Source organism: Lemur catta, chromosome 20 (assembly GCF_020740605.2).
Source record: "Lemur catta isolate mLemCat1 chromosome 20, mLemCat1.pri, whole genome shotgun sequence".
NCBI lineage: Eukaryota > Metazoa > Chordata > Mammalia > Primates > Lemuridae > Lemur > Lemur catta.
In genome coordinates, this window is record NC_059147.1 from 11,229,205 (window position 1) to 11,242,857 (window position 13,653).

General features: G+C 39.5%; 1 protein-coding gene across 1 annotated transcript in view; it reads left to right on the forward strand.

The window, feature by feature from the left end:
* MBTPS1 (membrane bound transcription factor peptidase, site 1) overlaps positions 1–13,653 on the forward strand; it is a 55,536-nt gene that overhangs the window by 8,154 nt on the left and 33,729 nt on the right. The window contains exons 2-8 of the mRNA XM_045533218.1: positions 4,101–4,584; positions 5,320–5,577; positions 8,418–8,621; positions 10,110–10,220; positions 10,669–10,778; positions 12,119–12,235; positions 12,808–12,875. Coding sequence (XP_045389174.1) covers positions 4,422–4,584; positions 5,320–5,577; positions 8,418–8,621; positions 10,110–10,220; positions 10,669–10,778; positions 12,119–12,235; positions 12,808–12,875 — 1,031 coding nt within the window. The 5' untranslated portion in view covers positions 4,101–4,421. The remainder of the gene's footprint in view (positions 1–4,100; positions 4,585–5,319; positions 5,578–8,417; positions 8,622–10,109; positions 10,221–10,668; positions 10,779–12,118; positions 12,236–12,807; positions 12,876–13,653) is intronic.

Here is a 13,653-nt window from a genome sequence, read left to right on the forward strand (position 1 = left end):
GATGCTCATCCTGAATTTAACATGCTCAGAGCTCAGCTCCTGCTAGTGTCCCCTAGACCAGCTTCCCTGCAGTCTTCTTCATGGCAGTCAAGGGCAGGCTCCATTGGTCCAGTTGGGCAGCAGGCGTTGGTGTTGTCTTTGACTCCTCACTTGTGTGCCCCCGACTCTGGTTGGCAGCAGGTTCTCTCAACTCCTTTACATCTCATCACCTCTCCTACCTCGCCTGGTCCAAGCCACCATTTTTTCTCCCCTGGTTATTTATATACAGGAGCCTTCCCTCTGGTCCTTGCCTCTGCTTGTGCCCCTTCCACACAGCAGCCAGAACAATCAGGTTAAAGTGCAAGTCAGCTGTGTCTCCTCTCAGGCCTATCATATGCTTTCCCTTCCCATTCAAAGTAAAAGCTGAAGTCCTTTCTCCGACCTACAAGATCCTCTTTGGTCTGTCTCCCCACTTACCTCTTTCATCTCATCTCTGCTTTCCCTGTTTTCACTGTGCTCCAACCAGGCTGGCCTCTTTGCTTTTCTTTGCACACACCAGTAATGTTCCTTGCCCCAAGGCTCTTGCACTTGATTTTCCTACTGCCTGGAATACTCTTTCCCCAGGCAGCTTGGCCGGCTTCCTGCTTCCTTCAGATTTTTAATCAAAAGTCCTCTTCTCAGAGGCTTCTGCTGCACTGTAGCTAAATATTCAGCCCTCTCCTGACTTGTCATACTCCCTTTATTTTTTCTCTTTTCCAAATGTAGTATTTGTCACTAGCTAAATACCGTGTTTCACTTGTTTGTTATCTGTGTCCCCACACTGGAAAGCAAGATCCATGAAGTCAGAGATTTCTGTTGGATTTTGTTCATTACTGTGTTCCTGCTGCCTAGAACAGTGCCTAGCCCTTAGTAGTTGCTCAGTGAATGAGTTAAATGAACAGAAGAGCTCAGCACTCTCATCCCCTGGCTTTATCTCTACACAGTTCACTCTCGATAGAGTGGGTGGAGATGGTCTGTATTTCCAGTTGTTGGTTGGATATTCTGCTTAGGCTTTGTACCTGCTTGAGGTCCTCCCCTCCCCCATCATCTTTTAGCCTCTCTAGATGGACATCTCATTGCTTCCTCTTACTGGGTGATGTGCTGCCTTGTGCACGTCCTCGTGTTTCCCTGTGTCTTCCTGTGTCTCTAATGTTGCTTTGCTCAGGATGCTCCTCTCCTCTCTCCTTCTGTTCATACTTCCAGCCCTACCCAGCTCAGATTCTACAAGACCCAGCTGCGGTGCCACCTAATCAACAGAAGCCTCCTCTTTACTCCCTAGAAAAAACTCTCTGTATCAGTTCAGCTTCCTCGGCACTTTACATGTGCCTCTCCTTTGGCATTTTCCTTTCCTGCATTTTGTTTAGTAGCTTTTGTGGTTGGCCTCCTTTGCTAGATCACACCTAGAGGGCTGTGTCCCTGACTTACTGATTATATGTGTTTGCTCTGCAGCACCTGGCAGCGTCTTAACTTGGTAAGCACTCTATAAAATTGTGTGATTTAATGAGCAGATTAAAGTCCTATGATACTGCCTTTTCGGTGTCCTATTTTGCAAAAACCTAAAATTTTATTTTTTTATTTGGAGAACTAATTACCTTACGGATTTTTTTCATTAAAACTCCCAAACCCTCTCTTTCCATTTCTTTCTTTTTAAAGTCAGGCTCCTGCCTAAGTTGTAAGAGAGCATCAACCATCTTTTCTGCATAGGCTACATCATACTATTAAGTTCACTGTCTTTACCTGTGAGTGAATTATTTTGAAACAGGTTTAATTAAAGTTGATTCACCAGTTAGGCCTAAGATTTTCTCACTAGTATTGCTCACTAATATATGGGTTACATGCAGCACAAATATTTCATAGATTGTTTAGATTGAGGCAGAAGAGATCTAAGAGATTTAAAAAAAAAAACTTGCCTTAATTGGTGAACCTGTTTAAATCTTTTAAATATACGTTCATTTACTGTAACATGAGAACTGTTATCACCAGCTTTATTTTCTTTGACCAGTAATCTCTAATGAAGCTAGATATATGCTTCATGTGATTATATTCTACGATACCCCATTGCTGAGAGTGTCAAGCATAAACAAACTAAAATACCAGGGCTCACTCCTGTGTGGATAGCGGTAAAATATGTTAAGAGTGGCTTTAGGTGCCCTCTGGTCTTTCTGTTTTGGTCTTTGTTTTTAATGTCTTTGTTCTTGGATTGAAGTTCGTTGAGATGGACATAATTTCAAAAATTTCATTCGTCTCTCTTGAGTTCTGTTTCTACTAACCTTAGTTTCCAGTGCCAGTTCTAGAGCTAGGCTTGGTTTTTGGGATTCTTTGTTATTACAGCAGTGAAAGTCCTGTTTAATAAATCTTTAAAAGTTCTTTAGCTACTGTAACCCGTCATAGTATTTTATCAGTGCTTTTCTGTTTGTAAAAGGATACATGGATTGTTCCAGAAACCAAAAACTCTTTGTTGCTATAAAGCACCGGTTTCTACCAGAAGAATGAGTTTAATACCTTGACATATGTCTCTTGAAAGATGGCTAACTCCTTTTCCTAAATGTTTTCTTTCCAAAAACAAGTAGCAGCACAAGGCCTATCTTGTTTAATGTATCCATCCCAGCTTGCTGGATTACTGATGTCTCAGGTGTGATCTGTACAGCTTTTTCTGGGCCTGCTGCAGCCAGCATTGTTTTTTACTGCTATTCTGTTGTTTCATTGTGAAGAATGACAGTGTTTCTTACAGTTCAGATATTTTGAAAGATATCTATGCCTTTGTGTAATATAATACTCAGAAAACATTTTTCTTTAGTAGTAGCTTCCCCCACAAACCGTCCTCTCATATCACTTCCAGTAAAGAGATAATCTGGTTTTATAACAGATTTAGCAGGTTAATTTTTTTTCCAGTTTGAGGCTTCAGATAAAATAAATCTAATGGGCCGGGCGCGGTGGCTCACGCCTGTAATCCTAGCCCTCTGGGAGGCCGAGGCAGGTGGATCGCTCAAGGTCAGGAGTTCGAGACCAGCCTGAGCGAGACCCTGTCTCTACTAAAAATAGAAATCAATTATCTGGACAGCTAAAAGTATATATAGAAAAAATTAGCTGGGCATGGTGGCGAATGCCTGTAGTCCCAGCTACTCGGGAGGCTGAGGCAGTAGGATTGCTTGAGCCCAGGAGTTTGAGGTTGCTGTGAGCTGGGCTGACGCCACGGCACTCTAGCCAGGGCAACAAAGTGAGACTCTGTCTCAAAAAAAAAAAAAAAAATAAAAATAAATAAATAAATCTAATGACAATAAAAATCTTCTATGCTTTTTTTATAGAATTGGCAGAAAATATTTTAAAATCTGAGTAATTTTAAAGCACAGTGTCCCTTAAAGAAGGTGTTAAATATAAATTAACACCTAAGAACAAATCAACTTATATGGAAATTAGTTTGTTCTTAGGCGTTAATTTTACAGCAGAAGGTAAGGATGTATACCAAGAGTTTGCCTGAAAAGTTGATGAAATTTGTGGGAAGTGAAGTGCTGATTGGGAAATATCCTGGAGATGAAGAGTTGCAAGTGATAGGAAAATAGACTCTGAAACAGAAGGATCATAAGCAAAGGGTTATGATTCCTTCTTCTTTTTGGCTGCTGGGATGCTCAGGGACAACGTGCTTAACATGCCTGGTGTTATTTTGTTATCCTTAGTTTTTTCCACTTTTTTCATTTTATCCCTTTTTACTTTTGAAGATGCCTTAAAACTTTATTTTTTCCTGAAAGCAGTGAAGAATGAGTAAATAAAAATGAAATAATAAGATGTTTTATTGTTGTATTATACACTCATTTGTCTTATAACTGGGATATCTTTTTTACCCTCTTAATTGATTTTATTTTATTTTACTTTTTTAGAGACAGGTTTCAATATGTTGCCCAGGCTGGACTCAAACTTCTGGGCTCAAGCAGTCTTTCCACCTCAGCTTCCCAAGTAGCTGGGACTACAGGGGTGTGCCATTGTGTCTGGCTGACCTTCTTACTTAAACTATAAATATGAGTAAATCGTACCTGGCTGTGTCAGTGCGCTACTGATGTCGATGGGTGCTGTTTTTTGTTTCATAGATCGGCTCACAGAGTGACTGATCAGCTCCGTCAGACTTTGGTTCTGTGGTGCAAATGGAGTATAGGACTCAGTCGTTTCGGCCTGAGTGAGAGAAGCCTCATGTCCAAGATGGAGAAGAAGCGGAGAAAGAAATGAAAGCCTCTTTTCGGGCCAAGCCACTAAAGGCCATGGGATTTAACTTTTATTTACGTTGGACAAGACTGTAAGACGGCTGATTGGCAATGTTGCAGCTTTTAGCCGAAACAAAAATTCACTTTTAATCAAGGAAGAAAAGTGTCATTTGAATTTATGCAATTTTATGACCATATTCACTTGTGACCATGAAGCTTGTCAACATCTGGCTGCTTCTGCTAGTGGTTTTGCTCTGTGGGAAGAAACATCTGGGTGACAGACTGGAAAAGAAATCTTTTGAAAAGGCCCCATGCCCTGGCTGTTCCCACCTGACTTTGAAGGTGGAATTCTCATCGACAGTTGTGGAATATGGTAATGATATTGTCTTAAATATTAGGACCTCCTACCCTATTTTTTTCAAACTTAATATAAACTCTAGCTTTTGTCAAAGCACATGTCCTTTCTTTCTACAATAAATTTCAAATGGGGTGAGTGCATAGCACATGGATATTAACTTTGCTTAAGTTTGTTTTCCCAGTGGAGTTAGCTTATGTGAAATAAGGAAATTGACATTCTTAATTATTTGCCTACAACTTGATTCCATGAGCAGATGTCATTGTAGCTGGTGAGCGTGGGGGGTTTGGAGGTGCTGAATGTTTATGTTCTAAAGTTCAAGTGACCAGATGTGAATAACTAGGGAAGTAGTCTCATGAAATCCAGTCTGGATTTTTGTTATTTTCATTAAGATAAAACTGAGCATTCAGTTCTCTGAATTCCTTTTTCCTATTTGAAAAAATTATATACGTTTCTTTGTTGTGTATTTAAACTTGTATAGATATTTGCTTTTTAAAAGACTGTCACGGGTACCTGGTTTTGTATGATGTATTCTGTGTGATCAGGGGATTCACATAGGTCGTCGTTTTAACTCAAAGCTCTGCAAACAGCTGTCAGGGCATTTAAACTAGGTTTTTGGTTTTTGTTCTTTTTCACTGTGGACTTTAAGATATGTAGTTTTTCTTTTACCAGATTTTGGCTTCGATATAATATAGTCTGTGCTATAATATATGTACATAAATTCTTATTTGTATTTGTGGTTATTGATTTCAGAATATATTGTGGCTTTCAATGGATACTTTACAGCCAAAGCTAGGAATTCATTTATTTCCAGTGCCCTGAAGAGCAGTGAAGTAGACAATTGGAGAATTATACCTCGAAACAATCCATCCAGTGACTACCCTAGTGATTTTGAGGTGGTTCAGATAAAAGAAAAACAGAAAGCGGGGCTGCTGACACTTGAAGATCATCCAAACATCAAACGGGTAACACCCCAACGGAAAGTCTTTCGTTCCCTCAAGTATGCTGAATGTGAGTATTGTGATCACAGGCAAGTTTTTATATCACTTTAGTTTCACTTTGAAAATTGCAAAGTGCAGAATAATTGAAAAATAGTATAGTGAATACCCATGTCGTTTCATCTAGTTCACCAATTATGAACATTTTACTGGCAAGAATTTTTTTTTTTTTTTTTTAAAAAGGCTTCATGCTATTCTGGTAGAAAAAAACTGAGAGTTTACAGTAGAGGATGGTAGTGATTTATTTCTGTTGAAACGATTTTCATCCAGATTTGTCTCAGAGCCTTTAGACTTGGAGGCTGTGACCCCCTTCACATGCTGAAAGGAAAGACCATGTCTTTGTGTCTCTTCTTTACTTGCATTTTGTTTCTCTTAGTATGTGTTTTTATTTTTTAAGGCACTCTTGCAAAACACCTTTTCCTTAGGTTTCATTTTGTTTTTCTCAAAGTCTCCTGACCATGAACCGTCATGCCTCAGCTGGGTTTATTTAAGTCATCAGCTGTGCAGGTGTGAGGATGGAAGGAATCTGGTTTTTCGCTTTTCATCTTGAGGGTTTAGTCTTTCCTACTTCATTACAATTGGGCTTATCAAGATAAAGTTTATCCTCAAATAATAAATTGCATATTTATTACATGATATTTTCCAAAGTATATGTGTTATCAAAGGAAAGATTATTTTTCCTATTTATCATAAACCAGGTTAATAAATTACTGGTTCTATTATTATTTACTATTTCTTTCATTGAAATGAAGGAAAAATAAAATTTTCCTCTTCTTCCTTTATCTTTCATATACTAGGCCTGAGAGCCTCTGAGGTTTCCTGCATTTTTAAAAAAAAACCACACCAAGGAAAAGTTAACTATTTTAGATAGTACGACAGGCCAGTTGTTGAGTCAGCTGTCTACTTCAGGTGTCTGACTTCTTCAGAGCCTTTTATGCCAGTCTAGATATTTTGTGTTATTCTTCTTAAAAAGCAATAACACCCCAAAATGATTCAGGAAGATAAAAGCAAATCAAACTTAGTATAATTAGCCAAAGGTATACGTTGTGCCATTTTACTTGACTTTATTTATTTTTTTTATTTCATTTATCTTAAAGAGCTCTAGGATGCTTTCGAAGACATGGAGATACCTAATTTTAGCACAAGAGTCGTAGACCCTCCTGGGCTGGTGAGGGTGGGTATGCTTTCTATACCATCTGCACTGTGTTTGCCACAGGGCTGTACCTGACACCCCCCTAAGGAGACACTTACCTATTGACATGCCTGTTGTTGAAATTAGCTATGACCTTGAGCAGTAAGCTCCTTTTCATCTTTACGCTTCAATTTTTCTCATCCGTAAAATGAAGATAATACTACCTACCTCACAGTTTTCATGAAGATTGGAAGAAATAATGAGTGTGAAGAGAGCTTAGCAGAGTGTTCAGGATGTTGTAAGTAATAAAATTATAGGTAGAGGTTTTGCTTTATTTTGGGCTGAAACGTATCTCACTCTGGAGCCCATCCATTTGGCTCTATCCCACGGGCCGTAAGACAGAGCTAACCTCTTTTCCACAAGACCTTATTTAAAGATACTATGAAAGTATTTATCTTTCTGATATTTGAAGGTACACGGGATATCCCCTTTGATGGTTTCTTCTCTCCAAGCTAACAATCTCCAGTTCCTTCAACAGTTACCCAGATGACATGGTTTCAAGTCCCCTCACCATTTTAAGTGTTTTCCTTTGAATACACTATAGTTTTCCTAAATTGTTCTTAAACTGTGAAGCCCTGAACTGAATATAATACCTCAGGTTTAGTCTGGTATGTTCAAGGTAAAGCAGAATAGATCCCTTCCTTGTTCTAAATGTTGTTCTTCAATTAGTAACTCCAGTATTGTCTCATGCTATTGACTTAAAGATCTGAATCAACATGGCAGTTTCGATGCAGAACAATTTCTGTTGGATTGTGCAAATAATTACTTAATGGAATTGACATGACTGTATATTTTTCTCAGTCCCTGTACTTCCATGGTTATAGCCTGGTAAGGATGGAATAAAAATGGTAGTAATTTGCTTTAGAAATAGAACTGCAGTAGTATTTTTCTTCTTAAAATGCATTTGAAATATGATTTGTTTTTCATTATAACATAGACTTTGAAAGGTAAAGGGAAAACTCTTGTGGTATTTCTTTTGCTTTTTTCCTCCATTTTTAAAAAAGAGATTTACAGATAGTAAAATTCATCTTTTAGGAGTATAATTTGGCACATTTTGGCAAACATATCCACCAACAAAATCAAGGTATAAAATAATTCCATTACCATCAGAAATTCCTCATCCCTCACTCCTTTGTATTTTGAAAGGTGAAATTCTAGCAGATAAGAATATTGACCAATATACAGTTTGAAAAAGGTCCTGTTGATGTTTGGCCAGAGATGTGTTCAGTGGGATAACATGGCTTTTTTCTGTCCCAGAAATCTATTAAAACGTCCAGTAAAACTAAAACTTCATTATTGGTTAGTGGCCATTTTCTTCAACTTTTTTCCCCTTTCTGGTTCAGTGAGAACAAGTTACTGATGAAAAATCAAGTTTTTCTTTAGTTTTAGTATCACAGTTGGCTTTATTTTCCTCTCTGCCTTACCTTGGTTCAAAATTTTCAAGTAAAGAACTATTTGGGAATAATGTGACAGTTAAATAATGTCCTTTAATTATAATTACATTGAGAAAATTCTTCTAGAAAAAGGAGAAAATCCCACTTCCTTCAAATAGGATTTCAAGAGATCATCATTACCACATTTAGAATGTTTGTTTTGCGTGACAGGTGTAATGTAGTTTGTTTTTCCTCTTCTGCTCTGACCTTTCTCTTTCTTGTCTCTAGCTGACCCCATAGTGCCCTGCAATGAAACCCGATGGAGCCAGAAGTGGCAGTCATCTCGTCCCCTGCGAAGAGCCAGTCTCTCCCTGGGCTCTGGCTTCTGGCACGCTACAGGGAGGCATTCGAGTAGACGGTTGCTGAGAGCCATTCCACGCCAGGTTGCGCAGACACTGCAGGCAGATGTGCTTTGGCAGATGGGATATACAGGTATGTGCTATTCACTGGGGAAGCAGCACAAGTCTGGTGTCCAGGGATTCTGTCTGTGGGAGTGCCTAGTGCTGATGCTCTGCAGCCTTACACGTCTGTCCGTCTTACTGTTTCTTGAGCTGGACATAGTCATTTACCCATCATCTTCTATTCCTGTTATGCCAGGCATCTGTTTCTGTGGCTTTTCTAATTGTCACCATTATTTTTGTTACCATTTCTGATATTAGAAGGGACAGATTATGGTCATTTCTCTTCTGTTGACATACACACAAACACACGCAGCACTGCTTCACAGCCTGAGCTGGCTGGCAGTACTGCAAAGGCCTGTACTTTCTTAGGGAAAGAGATCAAATTCGAAGACAGCCACTTTGACATGGGCAATTTCATGAAAACTAGTTTATCACGTGAGTTAAGTGCCCTGTATGCAGAATGACCAAGTAATTGACTGTCACATATGTCTAGCTATCTTTTCCCATGTCTCCTTGACTTAGAGACTCTTACCTCTCTTTTGATCTTAGCCCCCTGAAAATTTTTAACTCCTGGTGGACTGACATTTTATTATTAAAATGTTTGTCTCCTCTTGGTTTTATCTTTTTAGAGTGAGAACTGCTTCACAAAACAAATTCTCTAATCATTAGAAAACCATTCTCCCCAAACCAATTTGTTTCCAGTTTTATTTGTGCTTTTTTAAAAAGCAGCAATAATTTTGATAGTTATCACTGTGTAATTAATTATTTAACATAGTATTGATATCTAAACAGCTCTCATACCAGAAAGACATTACCCTCTTTACATTGGTTAGCTGTTAAACAATACAAGTATCTTGTATTTTTTCTAGATGTATTCTAGAATTTCTTTATCTGACAGGCCAATCGTATTTCACATTGGTACAGATGGTTTTTGGCCAGTATCTGAAATAGACTCATAATTACAGAAAAGTGCATGCTATCATGATTTTCCTTGAATGTAGTTAATCCTACGTGTTGTTAATAGTACTGCTCTGCAGAGTTTGTTGTAGATTAGCAGCATTGAGTAAATTGCTATCCTTGTCAAGAATAGAAATAGTTTCTCCTTCCCCCATTTGCCACGCTCTGCTCCAAGGAGATGGGAGGATGGAGACGTGTAGTAACTTACCAGGGAAGATCAGTCATAGATGGCAGCCTACAGCCTGGAGGAGCCCTTTAGGAGTGGGCAAGGGTGTTCCATTCCTGAGTATTGGGAACAGTTGAGGAGGGTCCAGAGAGATTGTTTTTATCCTCAAATCTCGTTTAGCAGCAAATAGTGGCATTTCTCCCACTATCCTTTTTTCTTAGTCTTGGCTCAGCTAGCTAACCCCTGGAGCATCTGACCTAACCTGTTGCATTCTGGGCAGGCTTCGGCATGACGTGTCATTTTCTGTGGGTCCCAGGAGGGAATGTATTTTACAGGTAAAACTCCAAAAAAGATGATTTCTCCAAACACAGTTACTTTTTTTCTTCTTGGAATAAGGTGCTAATGTAAGAGTTGCTGTTTTTGACACTGGGCTGAGCGAGAAGCATCCCCACTTCAAAAATGTGAAGGAGAGAACCAACTGGACCAACGAGCGAACCCTGGACGACGGTAGGTCTCAGTGTGGCGGTGAGAACATGGTACAGAGTTAGGACATCACTCCCATCCTCTCTGTTATGTCTGTTTCTCTACGTGCTAATGATCCCACAGTCTGTGTCCAACAGTTATTCAGACAAACCCAAGTTAACGTGCCTTTTGTTATAGCAGAAGCTTTTCTGAATATCTCAGAGGATGTTGGAAAATAGATTTGGCGGGGAGGGTGTTGTGGGGAGGATGTCTTGTGGAGGAGCAACTGTTTGTGTAGAGGAGAGTAGGTATGGCTAGACCTTCAAGTTGTGCTCATGTCAGGTGAATTCTGAGTGAAGCGGCAGCAGAGATTCTCTATCCAGTACTTGGACCATGGAGTCTGTATGGAAGTGATGGTTTGGAGTGTTGCATTGTGGCCTACAATATCAACTGTGTTTAATGGGATTTTTTTTTTTCCCCTTATGGGCTACAGGGTTGGGCCATGGCACGTTTGTGGCAGGTGTGATAGCCAGTATGAGGGAATGCCAAGGATTTGCTCCAGATGCAGAACTTCATATTTTCAGGGTCTTTACCAATAATCAGGTAGGTGTTTTGAGGAGTTCTGAAACTTCTTACTAATTTTTACATTTCAATATCAATTCCTTAAAACACTGGACTATACACACCTGTTTAAAAGTAGCACACATCAGTGATGCTGAGCTACTTTTTGTACTCCTTGTGTACTGCATTGTCTCTCCACGGTCCCTTCTGCGCTTGACGTGGCTCTGTCCTTCTCCTAACACTCCCTTTGTTGCCCTAACTTGAACCCCAAGATGCTGCTCTGAGGCTTCTACGTACAGTGATTTCCTTGATTTCCCATTTCTTCTTCACCTGCAGGTTTTCCCAGGGCCTCTGTGCCTCTGTGTCCTGTGTTTCCGTGGTAGAGTCATCGTATGTTTATGTATTTGCCTCCCTGTTTAGATTCCTGCCACCTTGGGGGTGGGGACTGTTTTGTTTATCTTTGTGGCCCACAGCTAGCATCTTGTTGGGTAATGGGAATTTACAAGCTTTGTTCCCTCACTCTTCATTCGGAAACCATTTATAGATAAAGGAGGATCCTAGTATTTGTTTATTTTTTTAATTTAATTTTTGAGTAGGTAATACATTGCTCAGAAATATCAGAAGGCAATGCAGTGATAAGTCTCCCAACCCTGTCCTTATCTAGCAGATTCTTACCTCACTTCCCCACAGCTCCCATGTGATATTGTTCTTAATTTCTTACACCTTCTCCTAGAACTTCTGTTGCATATATAAACAAATATAAATATGTGGTCTTTTAAAAGCCTTTTAAAAACATAATTCTCAGTCATTACATTGCTTCTCTACCTACTGTAAACTTAAGGTGATCTGCAAACTAATATGACTTCTATAAGGAAAGTAGAAAGAATTGAACATCAGAGAACTAATACTATGAAATAATTGTTATTGCTGCCATTTATCCTTCAGTCTATTTAGGAATGAAGAATATTAGACAAAAATGTACTACTTAGAAGTGCTTAACATTATACTGTTTAGGAGTGTTTGACTTAATAGAAGTGTCTTAGGATAAATCCTTTTCTAAGAGGGGCAGTTTGAAGTTTGGGGTTTTATCTAGGAAGGCGTGTGGTAAGTGGAGAGCTGTACATCACACCTGGAGAGGGAGGCTGCCTGCAGAGCTCAGCTCCCTCTTCCACGTGTTCACCTCCCAGGACTTAGACTTTCTGGGTGTAGTATTTTATATTCCAGAGCATTGTTTGTACTTGGGATTTATTTCTGATTTTAAGTTAATCAAAAAATATTAAGAGAAATACTTGATGCTTTTAAGAGTCTTAGAAATAAAAACTGTCCTAGCACTTTGAGACTTTCACTGAAATACTAAAAGGGCTGTTTTAACATTTAACTAGGTATCTTATACATCTTGGTTTTTGGACGCCTTCAACTATGCCATCTTAAAGAAGATTGACGTGCTGAACCTCAGCATTGGCGGTCCTGACTTCATGGATCATCCCTTTGTTGACAAGGTCAGTCAAGTCACTGCACACAGATGTGTTTGGATGTCGGCTCCTGCTCTGTTGCAGTCCCAGCTTTGTGTCATTTCTAGTGTGCTGGTAGCTTTTTTGCCCAAATGGTGGCAGCTTTGTGAGGACAAATGGTTAATGACATGAACTTGCATGGCTTGCATGTCATAAATTCAGTGGTTTAGAGGCCTGGGAAATAGGTGTTCATAAGGAGCACTTGGTGCCTTGTTGGTTCTTTCTTACCTAAACATACAGCCCCATGTTTTCCTGAAATGACTGGGAAGCCAGGAAAGCCAGTGTCTGCTCTGTGCTCTGCGTAGTCCTACCTTCGGGGTGTTGTCCTCTCTGGGCGTGGCAGTTGTCAGACATCTTCACCTCTGTAATCATCCAGCGCTTTGTTCTTTTTTGAGACAGGGTCCTGTTCCATCTCCAGTGCTTTATTTTGAGGAGGCTTTCCTTCTTCTTTAGGACTATTTTTAGAAGTTGGGGGATTTTTTTTTTTTTTTTGACAAATTATATGTGGATTGTTTAAAAGTGTTATACTTTCATTGAATAAATGCTTTCTGAGTTTATAGGTGTGGGAGTTAACAGCTAACAATGTGATCATGGTTTCTGCAATTGGCAATGACGGACCTCTTTATGGGTGAGTAGCCTCTGCAGGGATGAGGCTAGGGATTGTTTTCCCCTCAAGTGGCTGGAAAATTATTGTCTGTCTGTGTGCCTGCCTGTGTATACCTGTTTATCTGTGTAAAGCTTTATATTATGCATGTTTTCATCATACAAAAAATAGAACTTACCACTTAACTTCAGCAGTTGTCAGCCCATGGTCAGTCTCTGTTTAATTTTTTTAAAACTGTGCTTGTAAATAGTAATAATAATTTTTATTCTAACTATTTCCCCCCCCAAAATCAATCAGGAAAGTAAATCTGTTAGAGAGAAATGGGTTCTGCAGTATTTATGAGACATACTAATTATTTACAAGCACAGGTGGTGAGGAGGCAGATAGGTGAGGTGCCTACCTTTCTGGGAAAGATTAGGTGCAAACACAAGGAAACCAAGACAAGGGAGGAGTGCTGGGGCCTCACAGACACACAGATGGTGCTTTGGGAGTGGACGTGGGATCAGACAGGGCAGCAGGGAGGATGGTGGTCCAGAGGTGCACTTTTGTACCAGGCTGCTGTGGTGAATTTGAGCAGCATGAGATGCAAAACATTTGTCATTCACAGCCAATCAACTTTTGTCTGGTTAGAGATATCAGTTTTCTTTCTACCTGCAGCTCTGAATTTTTTTTCTGTGGATTATGTATATAAATAATTACTTGTGCTGAAAGGTTTCTGTAGGAGGATGTTTGTTACCCTCCTTTATTGAGTACCCAGGATGTGTGCAGTTTGGTACTGTGACAAAGGGTTTAAGGTAACCAC